This window comes from Mastacembelus armatus, chromosome 18 (assembly GCF_900324485.2).
Source record: "Mastacembelus armatus chromosome 18, fMasArm1.2, whole genome shotgun sequence".
NCBI classification, from domain to species: Eukaryota; Metazoa; Chordata; class Actinopteri; order Synbranchiformes; family Mastacembelidae; genus Mastacembelus; species Mastacembelus armatus.
The window spans coordinates 15,873,484-15,887,987 of record NC_046650.1 but is presented as its reverse complement, the minus strand read 5'-3'; the positions used below and the strand labels follow the sequence as shown (position 1 = coordinate 15,887,987).

Here is a 14,504-nt window from a genome sequence, read left to right as displayed (position 1 = left end):
ACAGGATCAATCATGCACATTAACCTACTTGTACAGCAGTGATGGAGTCGTCCATCCTGTCTGCTGTGTCTTCATCTTCATGATCAGCCACCTGTCAGAAAAACCACAACTTCAGAAGCAAAGACAAATCTCAATGAACTACTGGCCAAAATGAAACGGACGTTTAAGAACAGACAAAAAAAATTCAACATCAGTTGATCCACATCAATTCAAACAAGGAAAAGATTCAACGTGGACTTTCCATCAGCTGGACCACGATGTAAAAACAAACACACACTAGGATCCCAAAGTGTGACGTCACGTGCTGCATTTATTGGTCATTACTCACATTGTTCTCTGCTGTTATTCAGCAGTAATATGACATCCACCATGTGGACAGGTTTGATTGAAATTAGATCAATAAGCTCATTTATTCATCATCATCATCATCACCACCATCAGCAGGAAACCTGTTTAGAAGAAGCTCTGACTGAAGCTCAGTTTGTCCCTGGGACAGCACAGACTGCTGCTGCACTTTACGGAGCTCATATGAGTTTTTACCAAGTGATGTCAGAATATATTTAAGGCTTGAAATGTCAGGAGGAGAAACTGAGTGAAACCTGAAACACACACACACACACACACACACACACACACACACACACACACACACACACACACACACACACACACACACACACACACACACACACACACACACACACACCGTGGACTAAGCAAGAACCAAAAGCTCAGTGGAGAACTGGTCTCTGTGGCTGAGTGAAGCAGGAAACTGAGCTTTGTGCAGTTTTAATGAGTCTAATTGTTCAGTTTCACTTTCAGTGTCTTTATGTCAACGTGACTCAGACAGTGAGCTGAGCTGTGTCTAAGCAGCAGGTTTTATATGAAGCATTAAGCCACTTCATCGTAACATTTTCCTGAAGGGTTCATAAGTTGTCACTGAAGAATTAAGGCTCAATAAATCCTCCATAGAGCCGAACAGATCATGACTGACTACAGTAACAGAGGACGCTAAAAAGTTCCCGTTGTCCACTCAGGTCTTTACACGTGGGTTTTTAAAGGCTGAGCTGGATATTTGACAGACTAAAAAACTGTTGCACATAAACTAATGAAGTGAAGGGACATAAAAGGTTTGGTTCCCTGGATTGTAAAGTGGCATCACAAATAATCAGATTAGCTCCGCTAGTAACAGACACTTCGGCTCAGCAGCCCGTGTAGCAAAAATCTTTAAGGACGGAAAGAAAACAGAGCGTCTGTTCTTCTCTCAGGCAGGACGTGATTCTCTGGACGTCTCTAGCATTTCTCCTTCTCCGTGGACATCCTCCCATCATGCCATGCTTCCCTGGTGTTCCTCAGGGCCTTTGTCCTTTTGGGGTCCACCACCACGTAGTCCACACGTGTACGCTCTCCACGTGCACGCTCCTCGCCTGCTGCAGGCTGCTCGTTGCCGCCTTCTGCCGTGCAGCGTTTCTGGTTGGAAACAAAATAAAATGTTTATCGATCAGATTCATTTATCGATTAATTTACTGCAGGTTTACAGGATGTGACAGAATAAGATACACCTAATAAATATTTAAACAGTGTTGTTAGGAGTCTAGACCTGGCGCCCTCTAGTGGCTAAAAACTGCTGCACCACAACAATCATTTGTCTGCATTGATCAGTTATTGGTAACCAATAAAAACATTATGTTTTCCACTTTGAGTGACATGACAGACAGAGAGCAGCGGCACCTGTCTGGTTGGTGTGGAGCGCCCAGTGTGGAGGTCCAGGTCCAAGTACTCCACCTGTTTGTCACCTCTGGCTCGCCGTAGCAGCGGGCTGCTGACTCCGCCCTCTGAAGCCCGGTGAAGCATGAGCCGCAGAGACTGGAGAGAGTTACAAGAGAAGACGAGGAGGGAAGAGGGGAAGAGAAAGAAGGTGTGGAGGGAAGAAAGGTGATAAATACAAAGGAGGAAATCTAAAATCTTTATTTCATCAGGTTAAAACAACCACAGTGAGAAAAACAGCATCAGACAACACTTCTCAGATGAAACATTCAATCTGAAATAATTGGTGTTTCCACTTGGGGGCAGCAAAAACACCTGAACACAGCACTGACATGTCAGAGCAAACAGATGCTTACTTCCATATCCAGCAGCTACAAACCAACAGTCAGTCACTGTGGAGCCACATTAGCGTCCAACAGCAGAGAACAGAGAGTGAACCAAAGCAGAAAAGCTGTGGACCAGACCCTGAACAACCAGCTGACACTCAAAGCTCAGAGCTGCAGATTCAGCTGATCATCTGTTTGTTCATCTGTCGCAACTTCCACACACTCAGAAAAACATGTGTTATTGTTGCTCTTCAGTCAGAGCAGTGAAAACCTGAGGTCAACATGAACGACAGGCTGACAGAAGGAAAGGACCGAGTCTTACCTGCTCCCCGGCACTGAGACTGAGGCCGGACGTCGTCATGGCGACGTAGCTGTCATCCGTGTCATCAGAATCGGAGGACAGGGACGAACTGTGAGACGAGCTCGGCCCGACCGACCGACGACTGGACGGACTGTCACACACAAACATGAACACACTTTTCATTGTGTTTATTCAGGAGTCACTTTGGGCAGAAACTGAATGTTGTTGGAAAAAGACATTGTTCATTGATATTTGACTAAACGACTAAAGTAACAGTTGCAGCAGCACAAACCATCTGACAAACTACAACACATTCACACCTCAGACGACAGTTTTCTTAACTCTCCACCTTTTTTCTGCATCTGCTCCTGTTGTACCATCCTGCACCACACGGGGGCAGCAGAGTCCACCTCTGACAGAAACCACTCCATGTTTTACTGAAGCTCTAAAACACACAAACTTACTCTCGGGTGAAGGTTCGAGTGACAGGTGAGCGGACAGGGGGCGGGACTTCCTGCCAGTCCTGCTGCACTGGAGTGATGTCCAGAGGAGCTGGTTTCACTGGGGGGGGGGGACAGAGGCAGACACTTTCATTACTTCAACCACACAACTAAGGAGGTTTTGTGCAACAGAAGCTGCTTGTTTTCGATGTGAACCACAGTCAGATGAGAAAAGTTTGACATCAGCTTCATCTATGCAGCAGATTTAACAGCCGAGTAAGTTTAAGCAGCAGGGAAAGTCCGGGGACACCTGGAGGCTGCATGGGGAATAACAGCTGATGGAAACCTCCAAAGAACAGTTGACAAAGCATCGACTGTCTCAGGAAGAGAAATGTGTTTAAGACGTGGAAAGTAAGTAATTTACTAGTTCATACCTTTTGTTTTGTGGGTCCCCTCTCCAGCAGTCCGTCCGTCGCTTCTCTCCACAGGCTGAGTGACAGAAATCCCTGCCATGATAAACATCACAAACCAGAGTCAATTCAGGATCTAACATTTCAAGGTGTGGCCTCTGATGGTTCTGCCTAATGACCCAGCTTTAATAAAAGAAGACAAAACTAAAAACATGTGGATGATGCTTTAAAATGAGGCCACACCTCCAAAACAAGCCAGATGTGTGTCTGAGGAACAAGTGGCATCTATTACTCTTTTTTAAGGCAAACTCCTCTCATCAAAGTTTAGAGAAACCAGGTGACGACTGGTTCAAAACTGTAGTTTAAATGTAAAATTTTTAGTGGGTCTTTTTAATTTTTGTTATAGTTGGTAAGTCTTATTTTGTTATGAACTTTCTCTACTACGTCTCATCTTCCAAAAGGATTAGCTGGATTCCTGACATGTGCTCGAACTCACCTCTGCGTTGTGGTTTTAAGTTGCGGTGGACTGGAGGGGGCGTGGCTTCAAAGTCCACTGCGGTTTTCATGGGAGTCCTCCGGAGCGGCGGGGTGAGAGGAGTGACAGCAGTCAGGGGGGAGTTACGAAAACCCATGTGGGCAGGCGGAGGCACTTGCCTCCCCAGGGACGCCAGGTCACTGGTGGGGTGGGTGGAAAGGGAAGGGGTGAGGGGGGTCATGGGGACGTAGTTGCCATCTTGCAGTTGGACAGAGGGGTCAGAGGCAGGAGGTGGAGGCACCCTGGAAGAGAAGAAGAAATTAGGTGCTTAAGAAGCTCTGTTGTTGGTCTAAGTCAAAAGGGGATCCACAGTTCTTGCATTTTGGTAGGTTTTTAAAGGAGTAGTCCTCCAAGTGTTTGGGGGTTCTTTGGGGATCTTTGATGTGGATATGGTGCCTCAAGGGATTTTTTGGTTCCAGAGCTACACTAAGTGGATTCTCATGGTTCAGGGGTATCAGAGGTCTTGTATGTCGGGCGATTCATGGAGATTTATTTGTGTTTGAGGATCCTTCAGAGGTGGGGGTTTGTTTTTGGGCTTTTGGGCTTGTCTGAGGGTTTTCTAGGTTACACTATAAGATCAGACTGACTCGTGATTTTGAAAATGACATTACATGTCCATGCTTGCTGTTGGAACTGCAGCTCAAAACAGGTTTTATTTATGCCTCGCTGTACAATCTGAGGTTATCATGTGATGCGTGTTCCAACCTCGGTGCGACAGGAGGCTCAGTGGTGGCAGCGCTCATGGGAACATAGTTTTCATCCACAGCGTCGTCTTCAGAGCAGACACTGCCCAGAGGTACCATGCCTTTATTGAACTGACCGGCGAAAGAGAAAGAAAGAGATTTTAAAGAAGTCGACGCTTTGAGAATAATTTGATTTGTCTGAAATTATTCTTGAAATGTTCAACTCACAAAGTAACTGTTGAAGCTCTCGCTGAACTCAAACATGCTCGCTCTGTCGGACAGAGACCGAGGGACGTTAGAGGACTCGCAGCCTGAAACACAAAGACACACACACACACTAAATAATCTGCAGCTCAGTGTAATCTTCAGGGATAATAGTTCAAAAGCAGACCTTGCTGATAGTTGAGATCGATATCACTCTTTAAGAGAGCGGTATCGATCTTTTCATCTAATTTTCTGCAAAAAAACTGAATAAGCATCTTTTCCAAGATGTTAAAGAACCCGACATGGAAAGAGGTTTGCACATGCAGCAAATTAACCACAATAACAGCCGTATAAATATGTAACTTATGCATCTGTGCAGCTTTTAATCTCATGTTGACAGATTCTCAACACAAAAACATTCTGTGCAGGTGCAGACAGAGCTTGACCAGATCAGGATTTAGACTGACAGACGGGGAATTCACTAAGAAAGAAAGAATTTGTGCACCAAGCATCAAGCCTGAGCATGTTTGAATACAGTGGCTGTTTGCCTAGACATACAGTAATCTTTCTGTGTCTGCATGAAGAACAAAAGCTGGACCACTTATCTGGTTCTGAGTAAATTTTCCAGCAAACAGCCTGGAAACAGAGATCTGCTCTTTGTGCTGCTGCAGGGCAAAGGTCTCGTCTTATAATGAAACTAATGCCAAACCAATTATGGTGTAAACAGGCACAAACTGTTTCAGCTGTAAGGACATAATCCATGAAAGCGTCCATTTGTACACACTAAAGCCTCTTAACGGTGCTCACTGATCCGCACTGAGGTGCCAGGTTTTAAACGGCTCAGAGTGATGATGATGCAGCTGTTTCACTGTGACTGTATCTAAACACTGAATTAAGAAGAGTATTTCATTTTTATTAATGTACTTGTAGTACTACGTATAGAGCAGATGGTGTGCTCATCATTATTCTTTTTTTTTTGCAGTGATGGGTGAAAAAGGCTCTGGGTTCTGTTAAATATATCATTTGGTTATAAAACCATAAATGTGTCCCTGCATTGTGATTCTCCTTCTTGTTTCTCATTATGGCGCCATCTTGTGTTCAAATAAAAAAATAAACACGTCTTTTTACCTGTCTGCGTGCGTCCCGGCACAGTGACGGTGTTGCTCCTTGGCAGAGCTCCCCGTCCTCCCTCCAAACACCCATCCCTCCTCTCCGGCTCTGAGGTGGATCGGGGAAGCGTGCCCACAGCTGATTTCTCTTCCTGGGCTGCGATAGCCAGCGGCTTCGGGGGCCGTGGAGGAGGAGTCGGGGTGGAGGAGTGGAGCTCCGCCTGGGTTAGGGAGTCCACACTGGGGGTAGACGATGGGCGGCGAGCAGGCTGCGACTGAGGGGTGGAGGCTGCACGGGGGATCTGGTAACCACTTGTAGCCCAGGACTGTACGTTTGGGTGCACCTTGGAGTCATCACTGAGAGGCACGGCCACAGGATGAAGGTGGAAATCTAAGGAGTGCTTCCTCGGGTGAGGAGAGGGGTGACAACGGGGTCGGCCGGCTCGTTTCTGGAGGTCAGGAGTCATACTGCCATCCAGAGACTGGCTGAGAGGGCCTGTCATGGCAGTAGCTATCCAAGGGACCATCCTAAAGCCGGAGGAGGAGGAAGAGGACGAGGAGGTGGCAGAGGGAGGAGGGCAGAGGTTGTCGTTGTAGTCGGTTTCAAGAGAGGTGGATGAACCTAAAGGAGGCCTGGAGAGATAAGATGAAGGGACATTTGATTAAAACACAAGAATAAAAACAGGCCACTCTCACTGGAGTCTGGATTTCTGTAACCACATGATGGTTCTTAGAAAAAGTGCTGATGACATAGCGAAGTTTCTTTGTGCTTCAAGTTCATGTGACATTCCTCTAAACCCACACCTCAGCAGATCTGGACAGATAAAAATCTTTCCAAGTCGGAGAAAATCGTTTTATTGTGTGTGGACTGAGGAAACGTCCCATGATGGTTTGTGAAGTCAACCCCTTAGGAAAAATGTGGGTGTGATACAGGCTCAGATAAACCTCTAATTCCCTTCCTTAAATTCAGCACGTCTGAACCTGTAACTGTGACTCTTGGCGTGGCTGAGTTATCCTCAGCTGGTGCAGTGGAAAAGTTAACTCATATATATGTATATATTTTTAAAACATGTCTCAGGACTCACATTGTTTGAGTTTCAGTTCTGAGAGGTTCAGTGGAGATTAGCATTTTAAATCCTTTAATTTAGGAAGAAGAGGAAAACAAAACAAAACTAAACCTTTGAAAGAAGTTTTGAGTTTGGCTTTTCTTTGGAGTGTGTGTGTGTGTGTATGTGTATGTGTGTGTGTGTGTGTGTGTGTGTGTGTGTGTGTGTGTGTGTGTGTGTGTGTGTTCACCCTGTGTGACTCTGGCAGTGTGACAACCACAGGTAGTCTTCCTCCGCGTTTCCATCGGGTGCCAGGTGTCGCACGCTCACTGGGTCATAGGGGGGTGGTACTGACCCTGTCACCATGGTGATGGCGGTACTGCCCCTTGTGGGGGGAACTGAGCTGAGGGAGGACGAGCTCGAGACTGGAGGTCTTTCTGGAACTGCAGGGAGAAAAAAAACAGTATTTACTTTAAAGCTCCGTCTATCGACTTTAATATTTTTAAAGTAAACTCTTGTGTCTGCAGAGGGAGCAGATTATCAACCTGATGAACTACAGGAAACTGTAAAAACACAAAAACCTCTCAACAACCAACAGCATCGTCTCACTGTGTTTTCTTACATTAATATTATCCTGCGTGTCCACATCATGAGTCAGAACCGAAATATCACCGTGGGTAATAAGAAACAAGGCAAAGTTCAAATGACTGTACATTTTTCCATATTTGATATTTGCACGTTTTAATGTAGACATTTGAGTCACCAACACACACGCACACACACACACACACACACACACACTGAAGACATCTTTATCCATCTTTCTCTCTGCATGTTTTCTTTCCTCCCACTGGCTTTCGCACTTGCTCAGCCTCAACCCACACGCACACACACACAAACACACAAATACACACACACACACACACACACACCTATTCATTTCAAAATTTCAAATGCAAAAGAAGAGAAAGTAGGAGAATATTTTGATCCGTCCATCTCGCTGCTGTACCGTCATCAGTTGGGTTGAAGCCACAGAGCAGGCAGATGGACGACACCCAGCGGTTCATGTCCTCTTCAGACTCGGCCACCAGGTACCAGGTCCTCTCCTCTGTCCTCAGGTCAAAGACGTAGCTGTTCTCCAGCTCCTTCTTGGTGAACGACAGGCCGGCATCCACCTGACGGAGAAGCGGAAACGGAGATGAGGCTGGTGAGCGGCTGCAAATACGCAAACCTTTAACTAGGAGTTTATTGAAAAATAAAAATATGACAAATATTATTAAAAGTTTTTTAAATTTAGATTCGAACATTTTGTCTCCGAGCAGATGGACTTCCCACATGTCAGACCTGTGTGTGTTTACCTGTTCACACCGGTTCATGTTGATGGTCCCGATTGGCCGGCGGGAATGCTGGTTCTTGTAGTACTGCAGGACGTCCGGCTCCCCGGTCAGCCGACCGCTTCGAAGCACGAACCACCGTCTCTTCCACGCCTGGAGAGAGTAATTTAAAATAAATATCAGCTCGGCATCACCTCTACGGACCACTTCTACCAGAATATAAGGACAAATTAGAAGAAGGTAAACCAGGGGTCTCCAGTCCTGGTCCTCGATTGCTACTGTCCTGCTTGTTTTCCAGATGTCCCCGCCCTGCCCACTGCTGATCACCTGGATCAGGTGTGTTCAGCCAATCAGAAAGTGGAAGGGCAGAGATAGTTGGAAAACCTGACGTAAACCCAAACAGAAAAGAACAAACATACACACAGAGGTATGTCCCAGCAGCTTTTTAAACAAGATATTAGTCATGTGATTAACCATAAACCAGACTTAACAGATCAACCTCTTCAGTTTCAGACCCTCTGAGCGTTTCTTCACTGCCATCATTGCAAGAGTTTTGCATTTGCAGGAAACTCTGCAGCCTGTCTGCAGAATGGATGCATGTTTTAGGTTTTATTTGTTCATGCTCCTCTCTCTCCCATGCTGGAAGCTTCACACTCCAGTGCACATGAATGCTAACTACACCGTCGCACACACAGACACACTGTACACTGCTAAATGTTTGGTTTTGGCCATCATGCGCTGAGCATTATGGGTAGGGGCCATCTCCCGTGAGCGATCCACAGGATGACACCTCATATTCCACACATGACTCACCAGCCGTGTGTGTGTGTGTGTGTGTGTGTGGACTGACTGTCAGTGTGTAGGTAGTGTGTGTGCAACAGACACGTCATGATTATTTAAAGGTGTGAAGCAGAGCATGAAGAAGATGTTAAATTAAAACAGCATGTCTGTCCACAAGATGATCTCAGTGTTTTCTGTTGAGAGGAATTAGAGAAGCTCATTTTGCTCCCCGACTATCTCAGAACACCACGGAGACTCGTGCTTACGTGACTAAATAAAACACAATGCGTGCCCAGTCCAACGCAGCAAATCCAGCTCTTCCGATCCCTGTTTATTAGCGTTCCTCAACAAAACCAACGTGACTCCAAAGGCATGCCTCCCTGTGTGTGTTTATTTGATCAAAGTGCACAGCAATTAAAACCGTGTACAGCAAGTTTCCCCGTCTTTCACTCCAAACACAGACAGGAAGAGGAAGTAGCTGAACAGGAAATACCGGTCGAAGATGGCAGGAGATGTGTGTGTTTATTCTCTGTCCCGCTCGCTCTGTTTGATCATCGGGCGACTTCAGGCTGCTGGACAAATAAAAGCAGCGGGGTGGCAGCAAACATTTTTCTAAGCCTTCTAATTAAAGTTCTTATCATCTCCTGTAAAGTCCAAACTACACATTTAGTAAATCATCCTCTGAACCAGGCTGCACCTGAAAATCATCAACAGTGACACCTGGATCTTAGCTAGTTCTGTTTCATCATTAATTAGCAACAACTCATCATTTTCTAAGTAGTTTGTGTGTTTTTGTGACTATTTTTTATTATTAGTGTCCATGCAAAGTGTAAAGTGTCTGCTCAGCGTCTGAGAAACTGCATCCTGATGCATTTTGTTTTAGCTTTCACTTTCAGCTGTGGTTTTCCTACAGTCAATTTCACTTCATTCTGTGGATTTCTGCCTAATATTCATGCTGAGGCACTTGATTATCAGACACCTGAAAGTAATAAGGATAACCTTTTTTTCCTGCCAGCTTCTCTTCAGCTCATTCGTTTCATTTTGTTTCCTCCTTTGACCTCTGACCCTGACAGGAAAAAGGTACAATGGAGCTAAAATAACACTTCATCATCCTGCCTACAAACCAGAATTAGCAGCAGACATGAAAAACAACCCCCCGCCCCCCGTACAGTTCCTCATTTACTGATCCATTATTCCTCCTTTTCACTTCACATTTAAGAGTTTCCACAACTGCACTCACTTTCTGTTTGACTGAAATCACTGGAAACAATGAGAAGATTCCAGGCACTGAAACAAAATCACTGTTCAGCTTCACCTAATGAATGAATGAGTCTCACTGCAACAATGCTGCAACACACAATCACACAGGTGGCAAACAGAACTAAAATGGCGTGGATGAGGACTTGGACTCTACAAAGACTTGTTGCTTTGGACCCTTTTAGGATTTTCCTCTGTTGCAGGTGTCCAAACTGTCCAAACGTGTGACACATGACGGTCGTTCCAGCTTCACTCAAACTTTGATTGACCTGAGTAACGTTAGTTATTGCAGAATTCACCTCATCCTCCTCCTTAGTTCTGCTGCAGTTGGTGTGTGTGTTTCCAAATCTTCCAAGTCTTCAGGGAGCCCCCCTCTCCCAAGCAGCCCCAGCTGAGAGCGATTAGTTTATTACATAACAGAACAGGGAGTGTGTGATGAGGGTACACGCCACGAGCTTCAGCCCAGTGCTTCACAGGATCACACACACAACCTGCTGCAGCCATTCCAGGCTCTGTGACACTGTGGATTTGTTGTCATGACTGAACGTGTCCTCTCATCTCCTTTTCTTCTTCTTCTTCTTCTTCCACTTTTGCCTCCACCTCTTCTTCTTTACTCCTGCCATATTAAACAACAGCACGACGTGGTTTCGGCTGTTTGCTCGACGTGAACTCACAGTTCAGCTTCATTCATCGGCCATTTGTTTCAGCGTGCGTCTGAGAGCGGTCGCTTTCTTTAAACAAAAGGTCAAAGGTTGTTGGTTCAGCTGCAAATGAGCATGGAAGGAAAAATCCAACTACTATAGCAGTGCTTTCCTTACACTCACACACAAACCCCTCGTAAAAGGAAAGGGGAAAGTAAACGAAGAGAAAAACACAGAGGAACAGTGAAAGAACAAGGCCAGAGCAAAGTGTCCTCTGTAAAGGAAGAAGAAAAAGAAAGAATAACGGAAAACCCTGAGGAGAAATGAGATTAGCACAGCTCAGTGCTATGGCATGTCAGATATGCAGCATCTAAGCTGCTTCTTTGCTGGGACACCAACTGCAACTGCACGATCCACTCATACTTCTTTTATACATTTACACACACATACATACTGGAACACAAAACGGATCTAGATTCACCCAAATTGATCCAACTCTTTGGTTTTCTTTAAAAGCAAAGAGCCAGGCTGTGAGTGTGAGATTTAAAAGATATGAAGCAACAGTTTCACAGCTTTAACAATAGTTTCACTGCTGTTTTTGGTATCAAGCAACAATTTTATTGAAAGACAGTAATTTTTTTTTTTTTAAATCCTAAATGACTAAATATTATGAAGTAAGTCTGGAGGACCAAAATAAACCTTAAAGCAGGAAGCAGTGCTCTAGTGTTGGTGTTTAATTAGAGGATTATTATGACTGTGTAACTTCAGGGAATGACTCTGTGTGTAAACAGTGATGAAACCAAGGGCTAACCTCTTTAAGCTTCATTGAACACTACACAGGAGCCCGTCCATAAACAGTCAGTAAACATCAATGAAAAAGCTCATTTCATGAGGGGGGCGTTCAAATATTTTGGTTAAAAACTATAAAAAAGGTAGAAAGGACTCACATAGCGTCGTAGCTTTTTCTCCGGTGGTGATTTTCTCAGCCAACCTTCACACACCACATCTCCAGCTCCGCTCATCCTGGGACCAACAACAGTCAAACGGGCGTCCAATCAGAGGACGAAGCTTTGAGTCAGGTGTCAAAGCTGCAATCAGACTATCACGGTTCCCAGTAGTCAATTAGACTCAACCAATCACAGGTCAAATCAGGGAATCAAAGCAGTTATGACGTTTCAGTCATGGCACTAATCCATGAACCAGGTGTAAAGCTGATCAATTAGACTTCCAATCGGCCGATTAGTCTTCCAGTTAGACTTTAAATTAGTCCATCTGATTCCAAATCAGTCAGCAAGCTGTCCGGTCTTCTAAGTGACCCAGTGTCCACTCAACAGATCAGTCTTCCACTTTGGTATTTCCAATCAATGATTTCAAAAACTCTACCAACAGTCTTTGAGGTGAAAATCTGCAGTAATCAATCAGCTTAGGGCTGCAGTTTCCCTCCACGCAGGAGCTCCATCGACGGCTGAGTAAACGAGTCACACCTCCTTCACACAGTTTCTACTTCCCAGCAGTCACTCTTCCCTCCTCTCTCTCTCTCTCTCTCTCCCTCCCTCCCTCCCTCTCTGGTTGTGCGATAACCAAAAACAATGTCTGGGCTGGAACATTCCTTCTCTTCTCTCCTCCCATTTTCCCTCCTCCTCTTCCTCCTCTGCCCAGTGTAACAGGAAACTCCCCCTGTGGATGTGGATGAACATGAGAGATGTCTTACTTTCAAAATAAATAAATAAAAAATGCCTCAGGACCCTGGGAAATATTTAAGAAAGGTGCTTGAAAATGTAATAAATGACTTTAAACTGATGGGGCCTGGTTATTTCTGCACTCTTGATAAGAGGTGGTGGTTTTCTATATATTTTACACTGAGGATTTAGGCTCCTCGTCAGTGGTCTATTTAACTTGTATTGTTTCCTGCATGTTATGTCTTAAAAAGCAGCTGATACAGCTTCCAGTTAGAACAGGCATGATGTTAATATGTGAACAAATCTCTATGTCCCTGGGTGGGCTCGAACCGGCAACCTCTTGGTTGACCAAAACGTTTTAATTAGGAGGCGTTTTGAATTTGTAACCGAATATATTCCTCTTAAACAATACCCCTAGCATAGAATCCAAGATCTTCACCTGGTGGTTTCTGCACAAAAGCCCACGTCCCTAGGTGGGATCGAACCACCAACCTTTCGGTTAACAGCCGAATGCGCTAGCCGATTACGCCACAGAGACAGCCTGTCCACTAACTGGAGGAGGTGGGGCTTCGAACCTATAGAAACACTCAGCTGTGGGTTCCTTTTTTTTTTTGATGCTATGACTTTAAGGTACTGTGATGGACTGGTGACCTGTCCAGGGTGGACCCCTGCCTTTCACCCAAAGAGACCTGGGATAGGCTCCAGCTGATCCCTGGGACCCTGGTTAGAATTTAGCAGGTATAGATAATGGATGGATGGATGGATTTTGCATTACTAGTAGGAATACTGGTTAGTTCAAGAATTGGGCTTTATGAAATGTGTGGTTTCCTCCTATCGGGCAGTAGAGTTGCCTCACAGCAAGAAGGTTCCTGGTTTGAAACCCATCAGGGGCCTTTCTTTGTGGAGTTTTTTATATTGACTCACTTACATTACTACTAAAAACTGAATCAGTATTTGATTTCAGTTTTCATTAGACACTATGCAGGACAACAATACGATAAATCCACTTTCTACCACAATCCGTACCAAAAAAAACTGTAAAGTTGTAACTTATAACTAGATTGTTAATCTGGCTAATTGCAGGTCAGTCCAACAAGAAAAACTAGAATTAACTAGAAACTGAAAAAACATCGACACAAATCCGCTGTTTCCGTGACCACGCCCCCAGCAGGTTATAACCACGCCCACAAAACTAGCACTTTAGCGTTAGCTGAATGTCCGTGGAGAAGCTGATTTAGGTAGAAAACAGGTTGATATGACACAGGTAATGTGACATTATCACTAAGATGATCTACTTAGTTTGAAATAACATTAAATTAACTGTGAGGGTTTTCACTAGAAGTCAGCAAACACACAAACACTGAGCCCACCTGTCCAGGTGAAAAAGGCCGAGCTCTGTCCACCTCAGAAAGGCAGAACCTGTTCCCTCGAAGTTTCTCTTCTTCTGACTTTCTCCTCCTTCGCTTGTTTAGCTGTGCAGGGTGGAACTGGTATTTTTCATCCATCTCTTGGTCTCTCGGTCTAGTTTTTGGCTCCTTCGTGATACGTTTCCAGCCGCTGTGCTGCGCATGAGCAGTAGCGCGCTTTGTGCTGATTGGCTGGAACTCACCTGATGGGCCGACACCTGTGTGGCAAAGGTGCACGGGACCACTTAGAGTTTGTGCAGGACAAACTGGAAGGGAAGGAGGATAAATGTGAGGAAAATTTCACCTTTAAGAAGAAGCTGTGGACACCACAGCCTGTCAGGAACTGGGTTGTTGTCGGTGTGAACAGCACCACCTTGTGGACAAACTCAGAACATTTTCTTTTCTTTATTGCTGCAGCAAGTGTCTTAACAGATTATCTGTCATGTTACATGATGTACTACTAGTACAGGAGATACTACAGTTCATCATGACGACTTGTAAATAAACTCAACTCATTCACACGTTATTTTGCAGATTTTCTCAGAATTCAGCCGAAACTTCTTCTACACTTGGATGAAAACACTAA

At 44.9% G+C, this 14,504-nt stretch overlaps 1 protein-coding gene and 1 non-coding gene across 2 annotated transcripts; both read right to left on the bottom strand.

Annotated features, from left to right (window-relative positions):
* Nucleotides 1-180: 180 nt before the first annotated feature.
* LOC113139269 (GRB2-associated-binding protein 1-like) lies at nt 181-12,288 on the bottom strand. The gene is made up of 13 exons (XM_026322353.1): nt 11,781-12,288; nt 8,180-8,308; nt 7,831-7,996; nt 7,072-7,264; nt 5,795-6,408; nt 4,691-4,773; nt 4,485-4,594; nt 3,741-4,021; nt 3,269-3,340; nt 2,859-2,955; nt 2,416-2,545; nt 1,732-1,866; nt 181-1,470 (listed from the first exon to the last, which is right to left on the bottom strand). Exons 1-13 carry the CDS (start codon nt 11,853-11,855, stop codon nt 1,294-1,296), a joined length of 2,262 nt encoding a protein of 753 aa, XP_026178138.1. The 5' UTR covers nt 11,856-12,288; the 3' UTR covers nt 181-1,293.
* Nucleotides 12,289-12,976: 688 nt separating this feature from the next.
* Nucleotides 12,977-13,050, bottom strand: trnan-guu (transfer RNA asparagine (anticodon GUU)). Its single transcript has one exon. It is a non-coding gene; the product is annotated as a tRNA-Asn (tRNA).
* Nucleotides 13,051-14,504: the final 1,454 nt, after the last annotated feature.